Source organism: Apodemus sylvaticus, chromosome 19 (genome assembly GCF_947179515.1).
Source record: "Apodemus sylvaticus chromosome 19, mApoSyl1.1, whole genome shotgun sequence".
Lineage (NCBI taxonomy): Eukaryota > Metazoa > Chordata > Mammalia > Rodentia > Muridae > Apodemus > Apodemus sylvaticus.
The window spans coordinates 65,975,621-66,000,255 of record NC_067490.1 but is presented as its reverse complement, the minus strand read 5'-3'; the positions used below and the strand labels follow the sequence as shown (position 1 = coordinate 66,000,255).

The following is a 24,635-nucleotide window of genomic DNA, read 5'->3' as shown; positions in this document are numbered from 1 at the left end:
AAAAAAAATGAAATAAGTTGTCAAGGAGATATATCAGTCAACATATTCTAAGAGGAATAAAGGTGTAATTTTATACAAAACATTTTATCTTCCCAGAAGCTGTTAAAGTGTATGCAGATAAGGAACATTTGGGGAGAAGCTGTGGAGAAGATAGACATATGTTTAAAATACATTGCATGAGATTTTCAATGAATTAATAAAATATCTTTTAAAAGAAACCATGCTTCCCAAATTAGGTGAAACTTTAATATTCAAAATTAATGATTATATCCAGACAGACAAATGTGTCATACACAATTCCTTTTGGAGTAAACTTCAATGAAGAGTGAGATTTCAAATTGCAAGGAAAACATCAAATATGTATCACTTCTGAACCACACACTTACGACTTTAACTTGGAATTATGAGTACTTTGAAGTAATACATATGATTAACAAACATTAATAAATCTGTTTAATAAAATGGTGTTTTGTGAGTGCTAGTGTAAAATACAATGGAAAGTGAACAACTTCAGAATAATTGTCCTAACTACTCTGAAGTTTGTGGAGATGTGATAACTGTGGGTATGTTTGTTGTCAGTATGTCCTGTTCTCATGTACAAGTGTTTCAAAATATCAAAGATTTTAAAATTCTATATGTAAAATTTATGGTAACTTTAAAAATCAAGACAATAGTATGCCACCTCTTTAGTTCTTAATAGAGTCATTGATTTGTAAGCAAATAAGTTGTTGATAGACGACTAATCAGAGTCCTAGTAATGCACATTGAAGTTAAAGAAAATTTCAGATAGATTTCAAGGGAATTAATTCCAAAAAAAAACCCTTTCACTCAGAAATCTGGCTTATCTCAATGTGAGTTCTATTTCAACTATGTTCAGCGATAAAGGGAAAGAACCATGGTGAACAATAATGACTCAGGCAATGTAGAAGAAATGTTATTTGAAACTGATAGAAATTTTCAGAATATGCATAGCACCTGGAGTTCAGAAGAGTACAAATTGGCAAATATTCTCATTTAACAGTGGGGAAAAGAGCCTAGTAAAACAAGCACTGTCTTCTTGAATGTAATCCCAAGAATTCCCCCACACTTAGAACATGCTTATTAACTTGACCTTCTCTGAAGGTAGAAACTTAAGGTATACCCAGTTTTCTTTACACAGATGTATGGGATCACTCAATACATTTCGGTGGTCTCTTCAGATGTGCAGCCTTGTAATCTTTCTTGTTCATCCCCTGACTGCATCTCGTTCCACATTCTTGAAGGTCCAAGCCTCTAACAGCAGCATCACAAGAGCCACAAGAACCAAGGCAGCTAAAGCCATCATTATGAGATTTTCAACTGTGTTACCTTGGTGATGTGAGGCTGGGGCTTCTGCATAAAGAGGTCAAAGAAGTAAAGTAACACCAAAAATTTCTCATGTGAAATTGTTGTACACAGAGTCCCCCTTGCCTTGACAGAACTAGACCCTTTGTGCCTGTCTCTTACATTGGAAATTTCTTTCTCAACTTCTTCTTCTTTGGTCATGCTTCCTGCATGTTCCTGTTGTCTGAGTTCAGAGAGAATCAAAAATTTGGGTATATTATAAGAAATATGGGAAAACCTGTTGCTTTAAATTGTAGAAATAATAGAAATGGTCAGAGAGGAAGGCAGAATATAAAAAGGACATTGTGATTTCCTTTCAACACTCATTAAATTTTGTTCATGGAGCTTAGAAAGAAACTTCATTAAAGATTTCATGAAAGCAGGTGATAAAATGTAGAATACACAGGGGTATGAAATGTAGATAGAAAAATATATTGGAGACTAACCTATGTAAGAAATAGGTCATCTAAGTGCACAACAATCCAGTTGGTTCACTTTCTGACATCAGAGGAGGCTTCGCCAACATATAATGATCTCAACTCAAGTTTTATCCCCTCCAGGAGAGTAATCACTTACCATATTCAGTGTGTGTAGGGGTCTTGTCAATGGAATCTGTCCAAGATGGAGAAATGATTATTTGATTTCCGAGCTCTTGACTATGCCCTATCTTGTTCTGTGGGTCCTCAATCTGCACCATAAGTTCATTTGGATACCGTGCTATGGTATGCAAATTTTGTGCCTCTGGGTTCTTGGACATTTGTAATGATCACAGCTATGCCCACCAATCCACTACAAACCATATCCTTGGATTCTGCAGTGAACAGAAACTCTGAGGGACTGACAATTACTTGACTGAGTTTGTGTACTATAAATACTAAATGCCTCTGTTGAGCAGCAATTACCATGAGTCTGGTCACAGTATTTTAGGAAATAAAGACAAGTGCGAATGAAGGACCAAGTCTACCACTGAAGATGTGTTCTCTTTAGATTTATGCTAACATTATATAAGCTAGAGTTATCTTGAAAGAGACAACTTCAATTAAAAAAAGAAAAGAAAAGCATGTGTACCATATGGGCCTATAGTCAAAACATGAGATGATTTATCTGATTTATTTAAAGTTGAAGTGGGAAGGCCAAACATTCATGGGTGATTTTGACCCTGGATATTTGGATCTTGATTTTAAAAAAATTAGCAGTTTTTTTGGGAGAAAGCCTTTAAGCAATGTTAAACTATATCTTCTGCTTCAGTTACTACTGTGAGTATCTACCCTTAATTCTTTTCATGATGAACTATAAGTTATGAAATGGAATAAATATTTTCTACCCAGTAATGCTTTAGATCATGTTGATTTACTACAACAATAGAAATCTAAGTAGAATATTAAAAAAAAGTCTTACTACTTTATGAATTTTTTGTCTCCCTCAACTACCTCTTTTAAATTACAGTGAATCCTACAGGAACTTATTTATTTCAGGAGATGCTCAGTGATAATCTTGTAATGAGGGATAAATATCTTTGGAATGAAAAGAATTTTTAAATCTCAGGCTTCCTCTCATTTATTCTAGGCTAGACATCATCTTAGAAAAGTGACCAGAATGATCAAATACAACAAAATATAATGTGTGGGGGTACTTACCAGAGACCATGAGGTCAAGGGGGTCACTTGATTTTGACCACACCTGTGATTCACTCTGAAATGAGCTACAGCATCATAAATGTTCCATTGTTGTCGGTGGTAACAGCATGCAGAACATAAGTAGCATGGAAGTTACTTACCCTAGCACCTATTATGTACCTAGCCCATTCATGGTCCCCAATATCACAGTCATTCAACCTGGAATTGTGTGTTTTCACCAGTCAGCTACTGGTTACATCAAGACTCACAGAGAAAAGTTCACTTGGCCTAGTCATTTAAAATAAACGTAAAAAGCTGGGGTTTGAACCCAGAATTTGATTTCCAGTCTTGTCCTTAACACAGATCTTAAGCTATTTGATCATGAAAGCAGTTGGCTGTCTTGCATTGGCTCTGAGTCTGCACCAGTGTCCTGTGTCACCATCCTTGTGGCAAAGGGAGCATAATCAATCCAGAACTGGAATTCAATGGAAGAGACTCCTTCCTCACCCAGGATGTCACAGCCAAGGAAAATGCAGGGAGTAAATCGAAGGTGTGAGCAAAAAAGTTACTTTACACTAGCAGAAGTCAAGAAAAGTACTCAGAGAATATGGTTTTTCCCCATTTCTGAATATCAAAAGATCATTTTTATCTTCCATTATTATCCAACAAAATTCCACCATGTGGCTGGGGACTAGGAATAAACTTTATCAGAAATATCAGGAACCCAAGCAATCAGAAGTTCTTGTAAAGGGGGGGTTCTGAAATTTAGGTACACAGAAAAATTGAGCCCTGAGCTGTGTAAGGAACATATCACCTAAGTGACAAGTAAGTCAAGATCTCTCACTTTCTCAACTTCAGGGGATTCACCGGTTCATACTAATCTCAATTCTTGTTATACCCACTGACAGGAGGGCCTCATCTTCAGAGGCCATAGTGGACTGGTCCTTGGTTTCTGCCAGATGTTGATGGAGAGTTGAACATTAGAGTTCAGGATACTTTATTATGTCCTGTTTCTTTCTATCTCAGTCTGGACACTAGTTCCAAAAGGATGTCTCCCTGATACAGACCAGATTTTTGGGGGGTCTGGGTTATTGTATTTCTGTGAAGATCACAGCTCAGCTCTTCAATCATATACAAATTCTGATCATTGGATTTATGGGGAGGATGGAGCACCTGAGGGACTGAAAACTGCCTTACTGAATATGAGCAAAGGAGGTACAAAAAGTCTCTGCTGTGCAGCCATTACCAAGAGTCTAGGCACATGATTTTAAGAAATAATAAAAAGGAAAATGTGCAGTATCTGTCTGCCACTGAAGATTTTTTTCTTTAGATTTTATTAATTTGATGCAAGCTAGAGAAATCTGGAAAGAGGAAGCTGCACTAGAGAAAAATGCTTATATGTCTGCGGAAAGATTTTCCTGATTCATTGATCTATGAGAGCCCAGACCATTGTGGTTTATTCTAATCCTAACTTTTTAGATGTTGATTGTGTAAAAAAAAGCAATTCTGCAATCAATTGAAAGTAAAATTGTGAGCACTGCTCCTTCAAGATATCTACCCCAATTCTAGCTTGCTCATCTACATCTAATTATTTCATGATGCTCTACACAAAATTATGTGGAATAAATTCTTTTCTCAGTAAGTCGTTTTATTTAGATCATGGTGTTTTGCAACAACAACAACAACAAAAAAAAAAAAAAACCAGTATTCTAACTAGTACAGTGACATCATCTGATCACTTTGCCAATTGTGTGAGCTAGTCAACTGCCACTGCTAAATTACAATGAGACAAGGAGGAAGGTTTTTGTATCAGGGGATTTGGACTACAACTCCAATATTGAAGGGTGAATGACTTTTAAACTGAACCCTGTTTTTAACCTGATAGCTTCCTCCCTCTTAATCTAGGGCAGAGATAATCTTAGGAAAAGGACTCAAGTAGCCCAAAACACTAAATGATTATGGGAGGGAGATGCTTACCTGAGACCATGAGGTCAAGGGGGTCACTTGATTTTGACCACACCTGTGGTGCATTCCTAAAAAAGCCATAGCATCTGAACTTTCCATTGTGGTTGGGAGTAACAGCATCCAGAAAAAAAGTAGCCTGGGATGGCTGATTGAACTGATGCTGTGAGGTCAGGGTCCATAACAGGTGGTGTTTTCCTTCCTGGATCAGGATGAATCTGCCAAATCCCTTGTATGAGCTACAGGTAAAGTCTATGGAAACTCCAGATGTCACATTAGTGCTGGGACAGACTGACAGGCTGGGCTTTTCATATGCTCCTAGGATATAAGGGGCAGGATGTGAATTGAACAGAAGTTACTCACATTGTCCCCTAGGATTGGACTCTGAGAGAAGAGCTCACGGGGAATAGACCTCCATCTCAGGAAAGAGCCCATGCTGGGATCCCTGAGTGTCCTCTCACCTGTCATCACCAGCTCCATGGCATCACTGTGTTCTGAAAATCCAGCAGCACTCTTATAGTAGCACTTATAGACACCTGCATAGGTGGTTGTCATATGTTGAATGATGAACTTGGCCTTATTCCTAGTATCCAGATGGAATTGAGCGTCCCAAGGATCTACACTTTGCTCCTTATACAGATGATATTCCTTAGCCTCCCAGGAACCCTGACACCAGATAGTCACATGTGAATGTTGGGCAAACACAGAGCCAGGCTCAGCCCAGATGATGGGCTTTGGGAGGTGTTCTGTGAAGAAATCAAAGGCTGAGTCCCAAAACATCTTCCTTCAGACACCACATCCTAGCACAGAAACCTCCCCTGGACCAAGATATTAGAGCATTAATGCTTTCCCCCATCACCACTCTGAGGAATTGGCTCACTAGAGAGTAAATTAGAGGTTTTCTCATCACACTGAAGGAACAAACACTGGGAGGGCTGGAGACACTCACCTGCCTGTCCTGTCAATTTGGGTTCCACAATAAGACCTGGAATAAAACATTCTCTCAGACCACTTTCACAAAGAAAGACAGAGGGGAATCCCTATGGTGTCCATGTGAAATTAAACCTGGGCCTTTCTGACAAACGTTCTGTAACATCAGCTTATATAAAGACGTCATCTTGGGGCAGGTCCTTCCTGTCATGGGTTTTCAACATCATGGTTATTATAAGAAGAGAAACTTCTATACTTTCCTCAGCAAAGGGGATTGACTAATCTCTCAGTTCTCTGAACTTCATTTAGAGAAATGTTTTCCCTTTTCCTCATAGATTTCCAGCTTGCAATTTCTGCTGGTGAAGACTGTCAGCTAGTCCATTCCTCTGAAGACACCATAGCCTGAAGACATCCCAGGAGTTCCTCTGCATAAAGGCAATTGGGCAACTAACCCAACAGTACTATCTCATGAAGATAATAGAGTCTTTTATGGAGGATATAAATATCTCACTGAAAGAAATACGGGAAAACAAATGTACACACATATAAACAAGAAACAAATAAATCCCTTAAAGAAATGCATGGAAACACAATCAAAACACAATAAAACAGGTGAGGGAAATGAATGAAGTTGTCCAAACCCAATTAGTGAATTTAAATACAATAAAACAAACACAAATAGAGGCAAACATGGAAATGTAAAACCTAGGAAAGAGGTCAGGAACTGCAGACATAAGCATCACCGACAAAATATAAGAGATAAAGGGAAGAATTTCAGACAGAGAAGATAACTTAGAAGAGATTGACAAAACTGTCTATGCAAATTCAAAATGTATAAAGCTCCTAATCGAAAATATACAGGAAATTTCCTGAACAGAACACTAATATCTAATGCTGTTAGGTCAAGAATAAACAAATGGGAGCTCATAAAATTGCAAAGCTCCTGTAAGACCATAGAATGGGAATCAAAATACACATGGGAGGTGATTCAGAGACAAACTGTGGAACAGACTGAGGGAAAGGTCATCCAGAGACTTACCCACCTGGGGATCCATCCCACATACAGTGAACAAACCCAGACTCTATTGTGGATGCCAAGAAGTCCTACCTGACAGGATCTTGATATAGCTGTTTCCTGATAGACTCTGTCATTGTCTGACAAATACAGAAGTAGATGCTCTCAGCCAAGAACTGGCCTGAGCACAGGGTCTCCAGAGGAGGAGCTAAAGAAAGAACCCAAGGAGCTAAAAGGGTTTGTAGATTCATAGACAAACAACAATATGAACCTAAGGATATTTACATATGGAGAACCTTATAGAAAGTCCTTGCCCTTACAAGTGGGTGTTGGACAAGGTAGAAAGAATTTACATTTGAATTGGTTCATAGCTTGAATCTACTTTCCACACCCCAGAGGCCAGGCTTTCTGTTTTGCAACTGAATTGGATATCTCAGGGACAACCACAGCAGACCAGACAATCCTGTTCTGCCTTTAACTCTTGACCTTGCTTGTTATGCAGTCAGGCTATCTCTACCCTGGCTTACCAGGATAGCAATGGAAGCCTGTGAGGAACTTTGCAGACCCCACCCAGGGAGTCCTTGGGCAAAACAACATTTTTTAGCTTATCCAGGTGTGATTCAGGAGACTGTAGATAATTTTTACTCAGAGAGACACTGGATAGTTAGTTAGTTAGTTCACCGGGCTGGGCCTAAGGGCTGCAGCTGGTTAGTTCACTGAGCTGCGGGCCACAGTCAGCTACCAGAGCTGATCGCCAGTGGCTTGTGGTGGCCCCTGGCATGGCACAGTGAAGAATGCAGTGGGCCTACTAGGCAGAGGTGCTCTTGGAAGACAGCGCGAGCCAGGCAGCTTCCCAAGCTCTGCAATGCCACAATCAACACTGGGAAGCTAGGACAGGGAGCCGCCCTTCACCAGGCCCCAGTCTAGCATGACAGCAGGAGGGGGGGGGGGGGCAAGATGAAGCCGTTTATATGCATGTGCCAATTGTCCAACCGTATTATGGAAGGACTATGTGTAAACACCCTGTACTGCCTGAGAAAACTGAAGCTTTAACAGATGAATGTGATGCTTATTTTGACATGTTAACTGGACTGGACTAGGAGATACCAAAAAAAAAAAAAAAAATCAGATTCCAGCTGCTTGTGTGTGTTATTGTTTCTGCTTGTTATTCACTAGACCTGTTTCCTCTCCTGATATCCAGAATTCTCCCTTGGATTTAGTTCTGGCTGGGACTGTCCATAACATAGAAGCACCCACATATGACTTTAGCTTGGAATTATGAGATCATTTGGAGTAATGCACATAATGATTAGCAAATATGGAGTGGACATCTTGTTTAATAAAAATGGTGTTTCATGAGTGCAAAATGATGTGAAAAGTGCACAGCTTCAGAATAATTGTCCTAACTTCTCAGAAGTTTGAGGAGATGTACAAATTGTGGGTATGGTTGTTGTCTTTCTCAGTGATAAAGGTAAAGGCTCATAATGAACAATATTGACTCAGGAAATTTAGAGGAAATGTTATTTGAAGGTGATGGAAAGTTTCAGAGCATGCATAACACCTGGTGTTCAAAAGAGAAGAAGCAAGCAAATATTCACAGTGAAGTGTGGGGAGAGGAGCAGAGACGAACAAGAAAAATCCTCTTGAATGTAATCTCCAGAATTCCCCACACTCAGAATATGCTTATTACATTGAACTTCTCTGAGTATAAAACCTTAAGGAATACTCAGGTTTTACACACATGTATGGGATTGCTCAACACGTTTCAGTTGTCTGTTCAGGTGTGGAGCCAAGTAGTCTTTCTTGTTTATCTCCTGGTTGAATATTGTTCCACTTTCTTGAAGGTCCAAGCCTCTAACAGCATCATCACTATAGTCATAAGAACCAAGGCAGCTGAAAGCATTCTGATGAGATTTTCAACTGTGTGACATTGGTGGTGTGAGGATGGGGCTTCTGTATAAAGAAGTCAGAGAATTAAAGTCATGCCAAAATTTTCTAGCACTAAATTGTTGTGTATAGAGGCTCCCTCTCCCTGACAGAACTAGACTCTTTGTGCCTATCTCTTAATTTGGAAATTTCATTGTCACCTGCTTCTTAATTGTTCATGCTTTCTGAATGTTCTCATTGTCTGACTTAACAAGGAATCAAAGAATTTGATTAAATTATGTCGAAGTATGGGAACATCTGTTATTTTAATTTGCAGAAATAAGGTAAAAGGTCATACAAGAGGATTTTCCTCAGTCAGAAACTCCAAATGACATTGTGATGTCCCTTAAATACTCATTAAATTTGTTCATGGAGATGAAGCCTAGAAAAAAAAAATTATTCAATGTTTTCATGAAAGCAGGAGATAAAAGGTGGAGTAAAGGAGGGTCTGAAATACAAGTAGAGAAAGATATTGGACCATAAGCTATGTAAGGAACCAGTCATCTAAGTGGAGAGCAAGTCCAGTTGCTCAATTTCTGAACTTCACTGAAGGCTTCACCAACATATCTCAACACAATGTGTATCCCCTCATGGAGAGTCATCACTTTCCATCTTCAGTGTAGGTAAGGGACCTCTCTTTGGCATCTGCTAAAATGGAAGCAGAAGAGAATGTTTGAGCTCCCAGCTCTTGACTATGCCCTGCCTTGTTCTGTGGGTCCTCATTTTGCACCATAAGTTCATTCAAATATGATGTTGTTGTATACAAATTTTGTGCCTATGGGTTCTTGGACATTTGTAAAGATCACAGCTCTCACAGCGAATACTCCAAAAAGCATATCATTTAATGCTGGAGAGGATAGAAACTCTCAGGGACTCACAATTACTTGACTGAGTGTGTGCATTATGAATACCAAATGCCTCTGTTGAGTAGCAATTACCATGAGTTTAGGCACAGTATTTTAGGAAGTAACGACAATTGAGAATGAAGGACTAATTATAGCACTGAAGGCATGTTCTGTTTAGATTTTTTTCTAACTTTATATGACCTAGAGTCATCAATGAAACTTCAAAACATGTGTATCATATTGACTTCCAGGAAAAATGTGGAAATATTTTTATGATTTATTGACAAATGATGTGGGAAGGCCAAACGTCTATGGCTGATGTTTACTCTGGATAGTTGGATCTTGATGTTAAAGCAATTTAGTAGGTATTAGGGAGAAAACCTGTAACAGTACAAATCATGGCTTACGCTTCAGTTACTACTTTGAGTATATCCCCCTAATTCTTTCCATGATGGACTATAAGCTATCAAATGGAATAAACTCTTTTCTCCATGTATTATTTTGCATCATGGTGATTTAAGAAAACAGTAGAAATCTAAATAGTATAGTGACAACGTCTAATTACTTGGTGAATTGTACGTTTCCCTCAAACACCTCTTCTAATCTATAGTGAATGCTGGAGGAACTTACTTCAGGGGATGCTGAGTAATAAACTTATAATGAGGGGTAAATGATTTTGGTATCAAAAAGATTTTTTTAAATGACGACATCCTCTCTCCTATTCTAAGCAAGAGAACATCTTAGGAAAGAGAAAAATGTGAGAACATTACCTGAGACTAAGGTCAAGGTGGTCACTTGAGTTTGACCACACCTGAGGTTTATTCTTAAAAAAGCTGTAACATCTGAATGTTCCATTGTGTTTGGGAGTAACAGCGTCCACAACAAATGTAGCCTGGAATGAATGATTGTCCTGATACTGTGATTCCAGGATCCCTAAGAGGTGGTGTTTTCCTTCCTGGATCATAATGTATCTGTCAAATCCTATGTGTGAGCTACAAGTAAAGGCTATGAAAACTCCACAGGTCACATCAGGGCTGTGCCAGACTGACAGGCTTGGATTTTCATATGCTCCTGGCATACAAGAAGTAGAATGTGAAATGATCATGAGTTACACATATTGTCCTCCAGGATTGGACTCTGAGAGAAGAGCTCCTGGAGAATAGATCTCCATCTTAGCAGAAAGCCCATGCTGGGATCCCTGAGTGTCCACTCACCTGTCACAACAAACTCCATGGCATCACTGTGCTCTTAAAATCCAGCATCACTCTAATAATAACACTTATAGATGCCTGCATAGCTGACTGTTGTCTATTGAATGTTGAACTTGGCCTTATTCCTGGTTTCCAGAGGGAATTGAGTGTCCCAAGGATCTACATTTCTCCCTTTATACAGACGATACTCCTGGGCCTCATAGGAACCCTGACACCAGATAATCACAGGTGTATGTAAGGCAATCACAGAGAGTGGTTCAGCCCAAATAATTGGCTTTGGGAGGTGTTCTGTGAAGAAATCAAAGGCTGAGTCCCAGAACATCTTCCTTCGACATCATATCTTAGAACACAAAACTCCCATGGAAGAAGACATTATCACATGAATGCTTTTCCCCCCACTACCATTGTGAATATTGGACCCTCTAGACAGTAAAATAGAGATTTTCTCATCATAGCGAGGAATCAAATCCGGGGATGGCTGGAGACACTCACCTGACTGTACTGCAGTCCTGGGTTCCACAATAAGACCTGAAAGAAAATTTTCTCTCAGACCTTTTCACATTGAGAGGCAGATGGGATCCCCTAGGTTGTCAATGTGAAATTAAACCTGGATGTTGAGTAGGTTCCCTTACAGAAGTAAGCATCCACACCCCCTGTTCATATCTCACCCAGGTACAACAGCCCTGTGAGTATGGCCATCATGGTGAGTCCTAGCAGTGTCCGTAGATGTTCTCCTGGGCCAGTCTGGCAAATATTCTGTAACATCAGGAAATATACAGATATCATCTTGTGGGCAGGTTCTTCCTGTTGGGGTTATTTAACATCATAGCTATTACAGGAGTAACTTCTGTATTTTTCTCAGTAGAGAGGATTGAGTAATCACTCAGGTCTCTGAAGTGCTTTTAAAGAACTTTTTTTTTCTATTTCTCAAAGATTTCCCACCATCCCTCTGTTTTCAAAGCCAGAGTACATTCAAAAGGAAGGACATTATTTTTTAAACTAGAAACAATTATACATGCAGGTTAGGGAAATGTGATGTTGGTCCAAACCAAGACTGTGTTCTAAGACAAGAGCCTTCCATGCTCTTTAAATTGGAGGATGTAATCCAAAGGGGCTTCACAGACTCTAATCATATATTCCTGAAGGTTTACCTCATAGCACGTCAGTTCTCATTGCTGGCTATAATCCAGTGGTCTCCTTCATTATGCCAAATTGTCCTGATCCACTGCAACTAGGGAACAACATTTTACCAAGACTTTTCTCTCTTTTTCCTTGTTTCTGTAAGGCTGACCTCTTTTTCTACATGCTTGCATTATCAAGATGTTGTAAATGTGTGGATACCATAAGACTTAGATCATCCTGAAAGATTATTAACTTAAGGTCTTTCTTATTCTAGAGTTTTAACTTTACTTTCTGGGCATAAGAATGTAGGAACCTTTGGATTTATTATTCAGTTTAGTACCGTAATCGTCCATTCTTCCACCTGAACTATAGTGACTGGCTTTTATGAGCCCAAAAGATAATAGTATCAACATGTTCTCGGGATGCGTGTGCATTGAGGATATTTATCCTCTGAGGATGCCTTGAAAGAAAGATGGGGTTTCATTTTCCAATATCAGTACCTGTGATGTCAACACATTTTTTGTTTACTATTCATGTAAGCAATTTATTATGGAAGATGGGAGTTTTGCACAACATTAGTACTCATGCATGTATTATTAATTCTTGAAATAGATAAATAAGAGTAAATGACTTACAGGGTTTTGTTGGTGGCATAGATTTTTAAAAAAAAAAAATTCCCATGTTCATGTAAGTGGCCTTTAGTTGTGTAATAACAATTACAATCATTAGTTCGTGAATGCACACTTAGTTATCATTGATTATCTATTTTTAGCAGTATTAACTCTTGTGTGGGTAGTGAATTGTTTGCCCCTTTCACTGAATTAATCAAACCATTGTGGTTTTAATTATTCTTGAACTACTGGCATACATATAGTCTCAGTTCAGCATCTATAAGTAGAATATCAACATTTCCCTTTCTTTACTTGCCTGTATATTACATAGAGAAAATGAAGAACATAGTGATTATGTAGTCTTCAGACCCGATAATAAAGTAATGTGATGAAAACCAAAACTGTAAAATTTACAGAATACATGTTTTAATGCAACTAATAAAGAAACTAATAAAGAAAAAGTACCCATATTTTTCAGAACATGATAAATCTTAACATTCAATCAAATACTCTGTTCCCAACACAATCTATGTCTCTCCATACTAAATAAGTTATATATCTTAGCATTGATATAATGGAATTTCATAACGTACTTTTGGAAATCTGAAGATAGAAACAAAAAATAAACAATAAATAAATTTTCTCCACATTTCTTAAAGCTGAGACAAAAATCACCATCTCTTTCCCATTATGTCTCATCTGGAAAGATAGGAGGTGAAAATAAACGTTTTAGGTAAATGGGTGGAGTTTGAAATACCCATTCTCAGGTGCAGAAGATATCTTAAAAGAGATTGACACAACTGTCAACACAATTTCTAATCATAAGAAACCTTTAATCCAAAACATCCAGGAAATCCAGGATACAATGAAAAGATCAAATATTATAATAACAGGGAGAGAAGAGAGTGAACATTACCAGATCAAAGGACCTGAAAATATTTCAACCAAATCATAGAATAAAGCTTACCCAACCTATAGGAGGAGATGATAATTGTACAAGAAGCCTATAGAACACCAAATAAATTTGACAAGAAAAGAAAATCCTCTTGTTATGTAATAATCAAAACAATGAATGCACAGAACAAAGAATATTCAAAACTACAATTGAAATTTGGTCAAGTAACATATAAAGGAAGACCTATAAGACTTCTAAGCAGAAGAGCCTGGTCAGATGTCATACATACTCTAAGAGAACAAAAGTGCCAGAAAAGGGTACAATCTTAAGCAAAAGTTCCAATAAATATAAATGGGGAAACAAAAGTGTTCCCAACAGAAGAGCTGGGTCAGAGGTCATACATACTCTAAGAGAACACAAATGCCTGACAAAGCTACAATACCAAGCAAACCATTAAATCAATATAAATAGAGAGACTGAAAAATTCCAGGAAAAAAACAAAATTAATAAAATATCTATCTACCAATACAATTCTACAGAAAACTCTAGAAGGAAAACCCCAACACAATGATGGTGTGTACACCAAAAACAAACAAACAAACAAAAAACCAAAAACAAGACACAAGATATTAATTGACTCACAACAAAGGCAAAAGGAGAGAACCACATGCACATAACAATGGATTCAACTCACCAATAAAAATGCATAGCCTATCAGACTGAATATACCAAGATGATCTAGCATTTTACAGCATAAAGACTCCTTCATAACAAAGACTGACACTACCTCAGAGTTAAAGGCTGGAAAAGGATCTTCCAATGAAGAAGAATCAAAGAACACATGTTCAAGTAGGCATGGAAACCAGTCAATAGACGTATTCCTCCATGGCTCTTGCCTCTAAATCTTCTTGAGTTTCTGTCATGTCATATTTAAGTGATGGACTCTGATCAGGACATATAAGCAAGACCTAACTTTGTTCTATGGGTTTCTTTTAGAACATTTTGGGAAAACAACAGAAGAAAACATAGAAGATATTGCAAAAGTAAAATGAATGGTTAGGGCAAGCTGTAGCCGGTATGGTAATAAATGGACAGAAATAGAAGCCGTTTCTACTAAAAGTAGGAGTGAGATAAAATAATTCATATTTTCCATTTTTGAAGAAATAATGGTTCAGTGTTTTCAAAGGTAAACTTGGTTGGTCTGGAACATGCTATCTAAATCAGACGGGCCTGAAAACCATTCAGTTCTGTTACATCTGTCTTCTGAATGACAGGATTAAAGTAACTCACCACCATTTTTTGCCTTTTTGCATTTTTGTTCTGTATAATGATTTACCTCTCAGCCACTATAAAAACACAGAGAAAAATTGAGGTACAATGTGGTATACATGCAGGAAAATAAGTAACTACATTTTCCTACCTTGAGGAAGATATTCTTTCATATTTAAGGTCATAAATGATTCATACAATATTCTTGAAATAAATAGATACATTGCAAAATAAACGTGACTATGAGGCATCTCCCCATTAAGAATTAGAACTGGCTGCCACATCCACCTGAAGCATATAAATCAGAGTTAAACTTCATTCTGTCCCCCTAACTCCATTGCCTTCCATCCTAAGGAGGCCTCCTGGAGCCCTGGGATATACAGGTCATACCGCTCCATTTCTCAGCCAGCAGAGATGAGCTACAATTTGTCATTTGAGTGCATCACCAGGAACACAGCTCTGCCTCCTTTCCTGGTGAGGCATATGAGACCCTAGAAATATTCAGGTCTATCTGAGGTACAACCAGACAAGGTAAAAAGTGTGCCATTCCATGAACTTCACTGGCAGGCCTAACACTCTGTGTTCTTCCCAACGAGGGCTGTCAGGATGAGGAAGATCTAATCAATACTAGAGATAATAATATGTCTGCAGCCCAGTGTAAGAACCAAACCAACAAGTGCCAGAGCAATATGGCAACACCAGAGCCCAGCTATCCTCCAGCAAGCCCTGAATAGCATAACACTAATGAAGCTGGTTTTAAAGTCAGGAAGATGACCTTAAACCCTAGCTTATAAGGAAGATAGGGGTCATTAAGATGGAAACGAGTACATTCCTAAAGGAAAGCACAAACTGATGGAGTCCTGGAATTGTAAAACCTAGGGAAGAGAACAGGAACCACAGAGGCAAGCCTCACCAACCAAATACAAGGTGGAAGAGAGAATCTCAGACATAAATGTTATGATTGGATAAATGTGTTCATTGGTCAAATAAAATGCAAAATCTAAACACTTCCTGACACAGAACACATATGAAATCTGGAACACTGTGAGAAGAACAAATTTAAGAAAGTAGGAATAGAAGAACACTCTCAGAACCACAGCTCAGGAAATATTTTTCAACATATTGTAAAAGAAAATTCCACCACCCTAAAGAATGGGATACCTATAAGAATAGAAGGATCTTACAGAACACCAATTAGATTGAATTAGAATAGAAAATCCACCCACCACATAATAATCAAATCACCAAATATAGAGAACAGAGAAAGAATATTGAAATCTGTAAGGGAAAATGCCTAAGTAACATTGAAAGGCAATATAGGAAATAAAAGCCAGAATGTCCAGGACAGATATTTTGCACACTCATAGAGACCACAGATATCAGACAAGACTACTCTTCCCAGCAAATCTTTTAATAATGTTAGATGGAGAAAACAAGATGTTCCATGACAAAACCAAATTTAACCAATGTATATTTGCAAATCTCGTCATACAGAAAATACTAGATGGAAAATTCCAACTCAAATAGGTTAACTGTAACAAATAAAACAAAGAAAATAAATAACATCACACGAACAAAACCAAAAGGGCAACACACACACACACACACACACACACACACATACACACACACACACACGCATACACACACACTTAGCAATCATTGGTCATTAACATTTCTCAACATCAATGGACACAGTTTTCCAATAAACACACACAGGCTAGCAGAATTGATGTGAAACTAGATCGTCTGCATTCAAAATCACACCTCAGTAACAAGGATTGATATTACCTCAGAGTAACATTCTGGATAAAATTTTCCAAGTAAAATTAATACAAATCTCAGAAGCTTTCATATTTACAAAGATATTTGCTGAGAAAAAAATGAAGAAACTTAATCTAAAGGCCAATGTTAACTAGAAAAGAAATTTAATACCATGCTTTGCAGAAAGAAAAAGGAGATCTTAAAATTCATATAGTGGCAAAAACATTCCCTGGAAATGTAAGTCATTTCTAAGCAAAAAGTATAATATTTAGCACAACTCTGTTTCTGAGTTCCACAGCAGAGTTGAAAAACACGGACTGTAATGTGTACTTGAGGACATTTCAGTCTTCATTTCTATGACATCATCCATGCTCCTGGATTTTGAGGCCCCTAGGAGAATACTTTGCTGGTCAAAGTGTTATCAGGCCAGTGTCAATTGTTTGTGTATGTGAACATGTTTAGAAATTATGTCAGGAGAATGGATCAGAAGTTTCACAGCTGGAAGATAAGATAATAGTTTGTACATACATATTACAATCAGAACTCTTTCAAGCATGCAGCATCTTCTATTCAAAAGTAAAAATAAGAGAGCATCAGAATCACATGTATGGATTCCATCATTCCTAGAGCATGAGCAGTGTGGCCCATGATATAACAGTCACAGATACCTAGTGTACTGGCTGGTTTTGTGTGTCAACTGGACATAAGGTGGACTTATCACAGACAAAAGAACTTCCATTTAGGAAATGTCACAGCTGTAGCAAATGTTCACAATTAGTAATGAGGGGAGAGGGCTCACTGTGAGTGATGCCATCTGTGGGCTGATCCAGGGTTATCTAAGAAAGCAAGTTGAGCAAAGCAAAGAAAGCAACAGAGGAATCAGCACCCTCCATGGCCTCTGCATCAGCTCCTGCCTCCAGGTTCCTGTCATGAGTGAGTTCCAGTCCTGACTACTTTGGTGGTGAACAGAAATGTGGAAGTTTACAGTGAAGAAACCCTTCCCTTCCCAACCGGCATCTTGGTCATGGCATTTTGGGCAGGAATAGAAACCCCGATTAAGACACCTAATGACCAACTAGCGTCCCTGATTCTCATTTTGTGGAGCCCCAATAAAAAGGCTAAATCCTGAAATTCTGTGACTTGTGCTAGGTCGAGAAACATCCAATCTTGTCCATAATAATCAAAACATAGAATTTGAGTTATAAAACATTCCATTGCTCTCTATCATTGGTTCTCACAAATTGATAATTTACAGTGCTTTGTTTCTTCAACTTTACACTTTATTAATTGTTTATGGTTATCTTAGAACTAATGACTGATCCAATTTAAGTCCTACCCCACAGGAGAGAGTCAACCCTGGAGAGAAATAATGATACTCTTTAATTCTTGCATTCAGGGGCCAAGCATAACTGTCATCTGTGAAGCTGCATCCAGCAGCTGATGGAAATAGATGCAGAAACCCAAAGCCAAACACAGGCAGAACTCAAGGATAGGGAGTCTTCAGTGTAGCAGTATAAGGCAAAACCAGAACAGGGAAGTAGGAAGGGGTGGGTGGGAGAATAGGGTGAGGGAAGGGGAATGGGGGACCAGAAAAGGGGAAATCATTTGAAATGTAAATAAAAAATGTATCAAATGAAATAAAAAAATAGGGAGGAGAGACGCCTCGTCCTGGAAAAGCTTGATGCAGCAGTGTATGGGAACACCAGGACAGGGAAGTGGAAAGGGGTTGATTGGGGAACAGGGGGAAGGGCTTGTGGCATTTTCGGGGAAAGGGAGAACCAGGAAAATGGACAATATTTGAAATGTAAATAAAGAATATATCTAATAAAAAAAGAATAGGGAGTCTTATGGAAGAGTTGAGTGAATGACTGACACACCCAGTGAGGTCACCATGAAGGGAGGGGCCTGGGCAGAGAGACTTGTGAGGTGGGGATGTCCAGGGCCTGTAATCAAGATGTGAAGCAAGTGAACAAAGACATGGGAAAATAAAATTCAAAAGACAAAGAAAATGAAAAGGAGGGAGAGAAGAAATAATGGTGTCAAGGCCATAACAACAGTGTCCTATCATTGTGTGAGTCTCCTTCTAACACTGGGGTATCCATGCCAATCTTTTCCATTTTCAGAGGAATCACAAATGGCATATGTCGAAAACTGAAGGTTCTAAGTTGTACAGAAAGAGGTTTGGGACATCATTTGAAGTAAGTTGTCTAATTTTCAGTGTGGAGTTTGATTTATGCCTGATCATTATTGTATATGAGGAAAGTTTTTTGTTGAGTAGAAATATAGAAACTCATAAAGTAGGTGGGAATGTGATAATTTAAAATAATAGAAAATGTTATATAAAAGCAAGACAGAGTAATATATGTACAAAGATGAGGACCTAACCATGGCTGATGATGCAGGATGTTTCCCCAAGGGAAGATGTGAAAATGGAGGCCCAGAAGCCCCCCCCCAGTACACCCAGAAAATCTGAAGGAAAAAACTCCTCAGTTCAAATAAGATTCTAGGCCTATGGACTTAACATGAAAGAAACCCTGTTTCATTCTGAGCCAGCACCTTCACCTGAGGGGAATCAGAATCATTTAGTATTTTTTTTCTCAGAGATCACACTCATGGCCCATTGGCATCCTGACCCTTGAGACACTCAGAAAATGTTAGATGTACAAATTATTGGCATACATGAAAAATGCTACTCACCCAAGATAAGACACCAGTGACAGAAAAAAAGATAAGACACAAATCTAGCTGATGAACCAACAAGTTCATTTGATCTCCTTAGAGGTGTGCGGTCAATGATTTTTGGTCTTTATGTGTGTGTGTCAATGTGTGTGTGTGTAAGTGCATGTGTGTGTGTGTGTGAGAGAGAGAGAGAGAGAGTATGTGAGTCTCTGTGTGTGTATACATGTGCGTGTGGGTGTGCATGTGCGTGTGTGCATGTGGGCATGCACGTGATAAAGCAGAGACTCACTCTGTCGTTCTTGTTCTCCTGGAACTCACTATGTAGGTCTCACTAGGTTGAAATCATAGAAATCCACCAACCAGCCACTGACTGCCAAGGGTTGAGATAACAATGTGTTCAATTATGTAAACTAATATTGGTAATTTTTCAATGGTTATATCACTGCATAACATCTTTTTCCCGCATCTTTTAAATAGCTGTAGTTGTGCTAGGAGAGCAGTTGCCTTAGGAACCTCTAAACCATGAACGAATAATGATGTGGCCTATCTTCTGTAGGTAGGCCACATCTCTGTAATCAGAGCTACTGAGACTTCAATATGGCAAGAGGAACACCATGCCTGAAGAGCCATGTTCCACAAAGGTAAGAGCAAGTTGATGGTGCTAGGAGGACTCACAACACAGGAGATGTGCAGAGAAACTGATACTTCTGTTCTCCTGCATAAACATGGGAGAGACATGGAAGAAAATTGAAAAGAAAACATGCCTCTGGATTTGATTTCCCTTTGCTGAACAATCTTCTATAGATTCACTGACCTTTTTAACCAAAACATTCAATTTTCATAAAAAGAATCTTAACACAGTTAATAGTATATTTATTTTCTTCAGAAATCTTCTGGGTTTTATAAAGATCGATTTTGATGTAATGACTTCCACCAGCAAATGCCCATTCCAACTTAAATCTTGTTAGCATCTAAATTATGAGCACTGCCATCATCCAGATTGTCTAATATTAGCCTCATTTCTCACCATAGAAGTGAGTTCAGTTAAGCTGCACAGGACTGGTTAACTTTCAGACTGTTTTATAACATAGTTGGGATACAAGTAGTTTGTATCATGTAAATGATATCAAAGAAGAGTCCCTGTCTGCCATCATCATTTGCAAATGGCTCATATCTTGGGTCAAAATTGCAAATGTTGTCAAAAATCTAGATCTGAGAAACAAAACTGCAAATTAAAGTTCTCAAAATGCAGAACATTTTGTATAAGAAAAGAATCTACCACTCTCCAGTCCCTGGACATGGACATGATGTATTACTACTCCATGATGGTGGGTGTGGAAGTGTCAGGGCTCCAAAAGAATCTTACTATGTCTGTATGCCTGGTGCTCTATTTGCAGATGAGTATGAAGGTAGTTCTGCTTACTCTGTGATGTTCACTGTAAAACTAATATAGATTAGTTCCCACTTCTGCAAGCAGACATAGTCTCACATCTAAGAATTATTTTTAGCTTGAAAGTCACACTTTATCCATCTCTGGAAGGATAGCAGTTGTAGCAAATGCTGATAATCCTGTGAGTGAACTCCATCTACCATCAACTAATCAACAGCTACAAAACAAAATACCAATCTCAAACTGTATTCCCCCTTCTAGAGGTATCAGTTCACTTTCTGATTTTATAATTTAATACCTGATTCTGTATCAATACAAAAACACCTGATTAACTTAGCTAATTATTTTGGAATAGATAAGTCTAGCCACAAGCAACATGCTCATGCACTGGTGAAGACGCTGTTTTCTTTGTCACAGTAAGATAGAGTAGCTGAAATGTACAGAAAGGGAAAACTTCACTTCATGAAAATCAATGATTTTGGTACCAACATACTCCAGTCAGAATGCATCAGCATCTCAGGCAGCTGCATTAGTAACTTAAGGTGTTACTCATATACATATATAATATCCTTGCTTTTGGCGTGACTTTAAATTTCCCTCCCTTACTTCATAGCCATGCAGGAAATTCAGATTTTTGCACTGGGTAGCTGTGCACCATAATCTGTTCATGCTACATATGGAGCTGATGACAGAGGAAGGTAAGAGTAACACCAATGATCAAATAGGTGAAGCATGGAGTTTTGTGGCATCATTTAGAGAAATGGGGAATAGCCATTGTTTACAGTAACAAAAATCAACTAATGAGAGTTGACTGACCATATTCAATCTCAGAATAGGTGACAGCTCACAAAAACTGGAAACCTGTGGCACACTGAGGAACCGGTATGTAGTTAAGAATTTGAAGAACCTATTTACCAGGGAGCACGGCTGCCAGGGGACAGCAATGGGAACCCCTTAGGACTATAGTTTTAGAAGTTAAAGTTGTAGGTAAGAGTCGGGAAATAAGATCTACGGAGAGCCATAATTTTCCTGGATTGATTAGAAATTGAACAGGATCATTACAAGACATAAGGTCCCAGGATAATGAGGTGGGGGTGGGGAATTGTCCACAAAAACTAGTTGACCCTGTGAAGAAAGTTAGGCCTCTCCCAGCATGGATCATTCACTGCTTGTTATTTTGTTTTCTGACTTCCTCATTTCTAGATGAGTCAGCCCCACCCCCTTAAAACTTTGCATCTAAAACTCACCACTTCTGCTTTTTCAATATTTCTCTTCTGAACAGTTTCTTATCTGACACTGCAGATTCTACCTCGATGCCCCAGGCACTCCTGCTCCCTGGAGCAATGCCATTAGCCTCCATTTAAGATGGGAAGGTAACATTTAATACTGTTCAACCTGAAGCCAGCCATACACTCCTTGCTCTATCCATTGAAGTAGGATGCTAGTGCCATTTGTTTCAGGATGACATGGGAGTCCATCTCCAGGGTTAATGGTATCCCCTTCCTCTGTGAACTACCTCACACAGTCCTTCCCCTTACTCACCCCCTTCTCCATTGATAAGATGGAAGACCCCTGACCCAGGCACATCAACTCCCTGCAGTTTGTGAAGCATATGTCACAAATAGTGCAAGTGCACTTGTGTTCCTTTAGGTACCAGAGGCTTGGGTAGTCCCCAATCCTCGTCCCTCCAACTATTATTCTCAAGAAGCAGGAAAAGTAAATGGAGAAACTTTTCATGCACCAGATGCCTAGTAAAGGAAAAGACCTGCAAGTTTTCCTGACATTTATCACTGATGGATTGATAAACTATAGCTACTCATTGTTTCAAATCTCATGGTGTCTTTCTTGGGTCTGCAATGTCATGCTCATCTTATATTTCTCAAGTCTTTTGCTTTAAGTGGCTGCACCTCAAGGATGTCACTATGCCCAATCTCATATCCATAAGTGGTTCTCCAAGAAAAGTGTACCTTGGTACAGTTTGCAAACTCTTAGGAGTTTATAAAGTTGCATTGTTCTTGGTTCTAATCCTCACACTTACTAGCAATTTCTGACTGAATTTGCTCCTGAGAACATAGTAGGATAGACTAGATCCCCAATCCTACTGAGTGACCTCATGCATCCTGGGAATCTTCCAGTTGGATACATAGCCTTCGTCTGCCTAGTGTCAGAATAAAATGTTTTTTCATCACCATTATTTGACAGTGCACAGGATATAGGATATCACAACCCAGGGTTTGTGTTCTTTGAAGGCAACCCTGTGTTGATCTGATGTTTTAGGCTAGTGTCCATAGAAGTCTACACTACTAGGGACATGTCCTACCACAGGGCATATTCTTTCTATATGAAGCTGATGTTGGGTCATGAGCAAAACATTTCTCACCTGTAGACATTATAGAATGAGAACAATGACACCACAGAGAACCACAAGAGGCTCAAGAAGAACAAGAAAATCTTCTACTGCTAAGGGCCTCTCAGGGAGCCCACTAGTTGTGGAATGGTCATTTCTGCCTTTTAATTTTTTGGACTGCAGATTCTCTAGCCCTTATTTTATCCCTTCTGCCTCTTGCCCATCAGATAACCTTGTGGCATCAGGACTAAGTTTTGTGAAAGAGACTGTTATACCTCCCAGCATGGTCTTGTCACCCTCATGAGCCTTGAGAATAAAAAAAAATATGTCAGCTCTGGATACAGGCAGGGTTTACAGAGCTGATAGTTAAGGAACAGGTATATAGAATATTCTCCCATTGAGTCTCTTGGTCTATCTTGGGAATATTTATGCCCTACACGATATTTGTTGTTTTGCCATTACCTTTGACAATCACGACTGGCTGGAGAGCCCTCTTTCTTTTGGAGGGATGTGTATACCTATTGTTTATGGTCTTGGGATAAGAGCTCACATGTCTTATTTTGCCCTTTTCTAGGTCTTCATGCATTCCTGTGGCCTGGATGTGTTGTTATAACAGAATCATCCCTTTATCTGATGATTTCATCCAAGCTCTTCATCTATATTTCCATTTTTTGTAAAAATATATACATATACCTACACACACATACACACACACACACATATACACACACACAAACACACACACACACACACACACACACACACACACACACACACACACACATATATATATATATATATATATATATATATATACATACACACATAGTATGGCAGCTCTGGGTTCAGGCAAGGTTTGCATATATGTGTATTTGTATGTGTATGTGTATGTGTGTATAGGATTGATTCTAGGGCATTGTACATGCCATCCAAATACCCTACCAATGTGTTGTAGGTCTAGAATCCCATTCATCATCTAAAAAATTATAGGGTAGATTGAATAATGGCACTTACCTTGGGATTTGTCAATCCATATATTGGCTAACATAGAGAATGGTTGAAAGAATGCTCTCAAGATTAGCAATATTTAGGTACCTGATAGACTCCACAGTGTTCAATAAGGACATTTCAGTCTGGGAAAGTCTGATATTGAACTATTCTATACCTGCACATGCACCAGTAGAAGAGGCCAGGTTAATCTCTTCATCTAGGAGCATTATCCAAAGCAAACACACATTATGCTGAGGATTTATGCAAAAGTCATAGTCAGGCCCAAGCTCCTTCCAGGTGTTAATACAGAAATGGAGACCTACTCAGTATACTAGTTCCTTGGTAGTGTTTCTTAAACTTAGTCTCACAGAGTTTCCAGTGTGTCCTTTCTTTGTCGGGGTCAGCTCTAAAGAAAAAGGTGACTTAAGGCAGAGATTTACAAATCTGCCTCCCAGATTCTATGGATGTTGCTCTTTGAAAAGCCTTGTTATGTCAGAAATTGTCTGGGGGTCCATTAGATCACTTCCTCCACATTTTACTCGGTGGCTTACATTCAGTTTCAGGAAGTCAGTGACACTCCATGAATCATAAGTCAGTTGTCAAGAAACAGACTTAACCTCCAGTTAGAAAAACAAAAGCCTAGAATTGTGGGTGAAAGCTGGTGGCCTATGTTGTGCTCAAGAAATCTTTTCTAGCTGCTT

General features: G+C 38.7%; 1 protein-coding gene and 1 long non-coding RNA gene across 2 annotated transcripts in view; both read right to left on the bottom strand.

The window, feature by feature from the left end:
* Positions 1-224: 224 nt before the first annotated feature.
* Positions 225-24,635, bottom strand: part of LOC127669735 (leukocyte immunoglobulin-like receptor subfamily B member 4A) — a 30,296-nt gene continuing 5,885 nt past the window's right edge. Inside the window, exons 3-5 of the mRNA XM_052163928.1 lie at positions 4,956-5,258; positions 1,939-1,974; positions 225-1,371 (exon numbers count right to left, since the gene is read on the bottom strand). Of these exons, the coding sequence (XP_052019888.1) occupies positions 1,226-1,371; positions 1,939-1,974; positions 4,956-5,258 (485 nt within the window). The 3' untranslated portion in view covers positions 225-1,225. The remainder of the gene's footprint in view (positions 1,372-1,938; positions 1,975-4,955; positions 5,259-24,635) is intronic.
* Positions 9,199-11,596, bottom strand: LOC127669737 (uncharacterized). Its single transcript, XR_007974418.1, has 3 exons — positions 11,536-11,596; positions 11,360-11,395; positions 9,199-9,459 (listed from the first exon to the last, which is right to left on the bottom strand). It is a non-coding gene; the product is annotated as an uncharacterized LOC127669737 (long non-coding RNA).